Below are 6505 nucleotides of genomic sequence, written 5' to 3' on the forward strand. Positions count from 1 at the left end.
AGTGGAGATCATTTAGGAGAGATGATTACGCGACAGAGGATCGCAAATATTTTTGGGGGGAGAAGTTAGCCACAACTACGGTGGAAACAGGCAGAGAGCAGTTTATGACATTTTAAAATGTATAGGAATGTGTACGTATTTACGTTTCAAATGTATAAAAAAAAGCATAATAACTAAGAATTGAGTGATCTATTTTATAAGTAGTTGTTAGCAACAAATTTATTCGAAAAGTGCAGTTCTTTATTGATAATCCTGCAAGTTGTAAATAAATTTAAAAACTGCCAGTGCCATGTCTGGGAGCTCAGATTTGAGTCGAGATGAGCCGCGCACAGATTCGTTTCGGCCGTTGTTTTTAATCCGCTGAAACGATCTCGGCCTTTTGAGGAGTTGTTTAATGAAGAAATTGATTCCGAATTAATTCCTTAAAAGACAAACAAGCATTTCTCTTCCGTTAATTGATTTCTAGCAGTATTGATGGGTGTGATTTTTTGTTGTTGATGGAACGTTTTGAGATGTAAACACCTGTCTTAGCGGTCGGTATTTATTTATTAGATTTTTTTTGCACTTCTGTTGTCTCTTCGAGAGGTTCTCATGCCCCCCTCCCCCCCGTTCTACCTCAGATTTGGACGCCCACACCCACCTAAGCCTCTGTAAGTTTGTTTCTTAGACAATGATGCATGGTCATATACTTTGTTGTTTTGTTCTCTTAATAAAGCACAAATTATAACTTCAAGTGTGGGTGCCTGAAAAAAGACATGAACATCACTCTGTTTTCACAGGGACTGCAACAACAGTTCGATTTTTATTTGTTTTCTGATCAGGGTGAAGCCGTCCAAACCCATAGAGAGTCTTTTTATCGTTCAGGCTCCTGCAGCAGTGTGGCACGTCCATGCTGAGTCACCATGAAGCTCAGCTTTATCATTGTAGTAAATTTAAAAATAGGGTTGCAGGGATGGATTTTTGCCAAGATCAGCAAACTCGACACGAAGAGGAAAGTTATTTTTGTGTTATTCACGGACAGATCCCGGTAATTTATATTCCTGTCAGGTGCACACAGAGCCTTGCAAATGTATTAATATCCCTTGAACTTCAATTTTGTTTTTGAGGAATTAAATCTAAGTGTGCTGCTGTCATGCTGCCAACACCATCATGAGTTTATCAAAGTAAAAAAAAAATTCCATTTGTAAAAAACAAAAAAATATCACCTCCCTCCTACTTTAAATTATACACCATTTTTCTATCGCATACAACCCTAAGAAAATACACTGTACTTTCAATGTGCAAATCTAAGAAGATAAATAAAAATAAATGGAAACTTTTCGGTGCCATTTCCACTACTGACACTGAGTTATTACGCAGACGCTTGATTAGAAGGACATGAACACATTTCAGATTTCAGCACTTGAAAGGGACACAAATCATATTGCATTTGTCGTTTGTTTTGGCTAACGAGGACGTAGCAGTCCATGATTTGTTTTTTTTCCAAGGCAACATTGATTTACCTGAGATGTTTAAATCCGAAATGTGCTTTTCTGATTTAAAAATGAAAAGCTCATGAGGGTATTTCTGACTAAGCAGCGCCTAGGCACCAACCTAGTTTATTGCGGCAAGATTTGTTGCTGGTAAAACTGGACAGACTAAATTATTTATAACGCAAGCAGTGAAAAAGGATAAGCATGCACAACTTTTTAGCTCCAATCAGTGTGTTTTATGTTCTATGCATATTATAAACTAAATATATGTCCACATTTTTCTCCTAAATTATTGATCTAAACAATAGATACATAAATGAAAAACAGATACTGTAAGATATGTTTAGTTGGAGTCAATGGTCTTTATTTAGCACTTAAAGGGAACATTCATTCTGTTGTACCAGAACTAAATTTTACATTATATTCACAACTGAACAACCTGCTTTAAAACGGCTTGTGTGATAGCGACTGATGGGGCTGATTTGGTTTGGGCAAGAACAACTCATTAAAGTAGCAGCCTTGTAAATTAATCGCTTCTGTGGTTCAGCAGTTTCATTGTTCTTGTTGATGGATGTCCTTTCAGGCGGCCTTCCTGCAGAGATTTAAAAAAAAAAAAAGTTATTTACTTGTAAAGTTTGAATCCATCCACAAGAGGGCGCCACGGTGCAGCGTCAGCCTTCCAACAGACGTGGCAGAAAAACATTTAAGCTTAAAAATGCACTAAGGGGAGATCAGTTCAAACAGCCACCTTCAGCTTGTTCTTGCTTTGCAGTGCAAAATCGGGGTGAAGCTGCGCACAACTTGAGCACACACAAAGACTCAGCTGAGGATCTGAGGAGCACAAGCAGTAATGAGACGTCGCCGTTGAGGTAAATGTGACAGCTCGGCTCAGCTCGCCTTTCATGAGCGCACCGAGTCCAGTTCCTTTGATCCTGACGTCTGCTTCCGAACTTTGATAAGGTCATGTTATATAGGAACAAAATATCTTATCCTCAGCAATGTATAGTTAGACTGACGGTATCTTTAAATCTTTTATTGCACTGAAACGTTTGCTGCAGTTATTTTAAAGTATACATATTCTTTTCTACATTTTATCAAACCAGAGCCAGATTGTTTGTTGTATTTAATATGGATTATATATGATAGACCGTCACAGTAGAGCATGATGTAGGGTTTGCATCTCCCAGTTTTTTCTGTGCCACTTTGTGAAAAAGTCTGGATTTTTGGAGACCACAACTAACAGTTGTACTGTTGGAAAATTCTCCCATTAAAGCTTCGGATCTCCGCAGCTCCTCCAGATTTATTAAAGCCTCCTGGCTGTTTCACTGAATGATTCTTTGTCAGCTTAGTTGAATGGTCAGTTCTTGTGAATTTTTATGCTCTTTCCATTTTCAGATGACAGATTGAGCTGCTCTGTGAGAAGTTAAAAGCCTGGGATATTACTATAAAACCTAACCCTGCTTTTAACTTCCCCACAAATAAAGAGGTGAGAGTTATCTGGATGAAAAAAATTATTGCAAAACTTCTTTTAAAACTTTACTTGAACAGGCACCTCTTAAAATTCAAATCACAATATGAGATCTAATCAGTTCTGTAATGTAGCACAAAGTCTGCTAATTATCCCATTTCAGAGGCACAACATGTCTTTCCATTAAAGTTTTCATCCTCAGGGACGACAAAAAAAAGAAAAAAGAGGATTTTTCACAACCCATCTCTTGCACAATGAATTCTGCAAGCAGAAGTGGATTAACAAAGTCGTCCAAGAACACTTAATTCCCTAACAGTCCGGTCCTCAGAACTGGCCCCGTGGTCACTCTGCGAGTCCAACCATCCTCCTGCTTATGTCCCACAGTTTCTTGGCCGCCTGTTTGTCTGAAGCTTTGGCCATCAACTCTTCTTCCTCGCAGTTAGCGAAGCACTTCCCCGACACCCCCTCCACCTCGGGGGAACACGCCAGATAGAGCGGCGTCTGGGCTCCCTCCAACGGACTCTTCAAGAAGACCAACGAGGCAAGGTGGAACAGCGGCTTAGCCAGCAGAGGGATTTGGACGTGGCGGCCCAGCCTGGTCCTCACCATCCCCGGGGTGAGGGCGTTGACCGTGACCGCCGTGCCCTCGAGCTGATGAGCCAGCTCGAGCGTGAACAGCAGGTTGGCCAGCTTGCTCTGACTGTAGCAGAAAGCTTTATCGTAGTTCCCTTCGCTGTTCAAGTCGTCAAAGTTGATGTGGCCGTATTTGTAGAGTTTGGAGGAAACGACGACAATGCGGCTGGGAGACGAGGCCTTCAGGAGGTCCAGCAGCAGGTGAGTGAGGAGGAAGTGGCCCAGGTGATTCACTCCAAACTGCATCTCAAAACCATCTTCTGTCTTCGTGTAGGGACACTGATAGATCCCGGCGTTGTTGACCAGCACATCAATCTTAGGTTCCTCCTGACAACAAAAACATAGAAACATTTTAGATTTTACAATTTCAGATTATTTAGATCTTAACAAGTATGCAAGAAATACATATTATTTATAGTTTTTTCTAAATTAGACTGTTGGTAACAAAAGTACTGGAAGTGTAGGTGAAGAGGGCTTGAGGCTACTTCTAGAACACGTTGTATTTTACATTTTTATTCATTTTATTAATTTAATTTTAGTAGATATCATGCTGGGTATTGTAAGCTTAAAGTATACATTTTCCAAATTAAATAAGATGAAGAAATACTATTTTCTTAAATACCACAAATTGAGATTTGAGGACATCTAGTGGCTAAGAGAGGCAACTACTGTCCAGTGAAATAAAAGTGATATATACTAGAAGTACAGTGACCAAAAAGAAAGTATACTCACCTTAATCTTTCTTATTTTTTACCCCCTTTTCGTCACAATTAAATGTTTCAAATCAATAAACAACTGCAAATAACCTGAATAAATTGAACAGGAAACTGACTGGGCAAAAAAGAAGTCAAAGACCATCTCACATTTTCAAAAAAGAAAAAAAAAAGAATAAAATAAAAATAAAAATCTTAATGATCCCAAAGTCCATTTGGTAAATACTACAAAAATATCATATGTACATCTGATGTTTTCAGACTAAGAAAAGCTGTGGGATAAGGCAGGGCGTGGGTCTGGTTTTCTCCATCAGAAAGTCAACAATTTGTCATAATTAACGGGATTCTGCTCTCTGCTGGAAAGTAATTGCTGACTCATATCAGTTAAATGGTCAGTTCTTATATTGTTTATGTGTGTATTGATCAGACATGATGAATATACACAGAATCATTTATCCCTTATTTTATGTTAAACTTTTACATTTATCAGAAACAAGGTTGCGTGACTGTTCTACTGGTCTATGTTAATGAAATAATTCTGATGTGTAAGTAAATAAGCGGATCCCTGTCAATCTTTTGTTCAGCACCACGGACAGTGCTCCTTTTGGACCAAACATCACTAACAAAACACAACAATAGATGGATTGTACTGGAAGCCAGCTGGTAAATAAACCAAAAAACATCTATCCACATTGTTACCTTGTTGATTTCCTCACAAAAATTCCGGACAGATCGGAGGGAAGCCAAGTCCAGGTGCTTGATGACCACCTCCCCCTGCTCTGGCCCGGCTTGGCTCCTCAGGTCCTGGGCTGCGTCCTCGGCGCTCCGCGGGTCCCGGCAGGCCATGATGACCCGGGCGCGAAGCTTCAGCAGCTCCCCGGCCAAGGCCTTCCCTATCCCGCTGTTAGCCCCAGTCACTATCACAGTCTTTCCACGCATGGTGTCGGTTGGATACTGGAGCAGCTTTACTGCTTTCCGCCGGGGGAAGAGACGGCGCATTAGGAGCAGAACCCCGCCGCCAACAACAGCGGCTATTAACACTGCCGTTGACATGTATGGGCCGGTTATCAAGGACGACAAGGTATGTTATGTATACAAGTTACAAATTTACCCCGGAAATGATAGTGTCTGTGATGCTGATTATGGCACGTGCAAATTGTAGTGTCGTATTTTTATACTAAGTATGATATTGAAAAAAGTGAGCTAATTAACAATATTTTTAACAATATTTTTCACAAAACATAGTATGAATAGAAATAAAATAAAACAAACAAACGAACAAACAAAAAAGAGTATTTCTGTGTAAGTCTTCCGGGTCACAACCATTTAAGTACACTTCCTTAGCAGTCAGCCGGCACAAGATCTGGGTAGAACTTTTAATGAGTAGTAAGGGAGGAGTTTCCCTCATGTGAATCAAAAGAAGGGCTCTGTTCACGTTTTTGGACAAAGTAAACTTTTTGCGGTCTTGCTTTGTCTATGCCAGGACTGTCATTTGTCACATGGTTCATGGACAGAGTCTGGGAGTGCAGTCATAGAGAGGAGGCTGTCTGGGTTAACATCCTCAGGATTCATCTTTGCATTTTGCAGATGATATTCTATTTGGATCAGGCCAGTAAGAGGGATTGTTTGTGAATTTTTAGGGAGCTATTTTATTATTATTATTATTATTATTATTATTATATTCTCACAATGTTGTTGTTTTTTTTTTTTTTAAACATTGTTACCAATCCTGATATAGGGTGACATATTTGTGCATACTGTATGAAATGACTCCCTACCGCGGTGTCCGCACTGGATCGCTGCAGTACAATGGAGTTCAAACTCCGCCCACACAGCGCGCAGTTTGCCTTGCTGACTTGTGAATGGGGCGAAACCATTGTTCAAAAAAACAGTTTTTCGTTTAAAAAAACTCACAAAATGAACACTGTACTTTAAGTACTAGTCATATCAAACAAATGCTTTATCATAACATTATACGCTACTACTTAAAATAAAAAGTTAAATGAATAGACTATAACCGAACCAAATGATTATATTAATAAATGCTTAAGTGTACAATTTGCCCTGTATGTACACCTATTCGAGAATTACAAAGACAACCACTAAACTGATCTAAAAACCACCGCATTATTGATACTTTTTGCACTAGTTTCAGAAGAAATTTGAAAAAATAAGGAGAGTTTAACCTCTGTTGCTGCCATTACGAGGCTAAAGCTGAA

The 6505-nt window shown here is 39.5% G+C and overlaps 1 protein-coding gene across 1 annotated transcript; it reads right to left on the bottom strand.

The window, feature by feature from the left end:
- Positions 1-1814: 1814 nt before the first annotated feature.
- Positions 1815-5400, bottom strand: rdh14b (retinol dehydrogenase 14b). Its single transcript, XM_014978097.2, has 2 exons — positions 4986-5400; positions 1815-3900 (listed from the first exon to the last, which is right to left on the bottom strand). The coding sequence occupies exons 1-2, from the start codon at positions 5337-5339 to the stop codon at positions 3283-3285; spliced, it is 972 nt and encodes a 323-aa protein (XP_014833583.2). The 5' UTR covers positions 5340-5400; the 3' UTR covers positions 1815-3282.
- Positions 5401-6505: the final 1105 nt, after the last annotated feature.

Source organism: Poecilia mexicana, unplaced genomic scaffold (assembly GCF_051168715.1).
Source record: "Poecilia mexicana isolate PSO_F unplaced genomic scaffold, ASM5116871v1 scaffold_21, whole genome shotgun sequence".
Classification (NCBI taxonomy): Eukaryota; Metazoa; Chordata; class Actinopteri; order Cyprinodontiformes; family Poeciliidae; genus Poecilia; species Poecilia mexicana.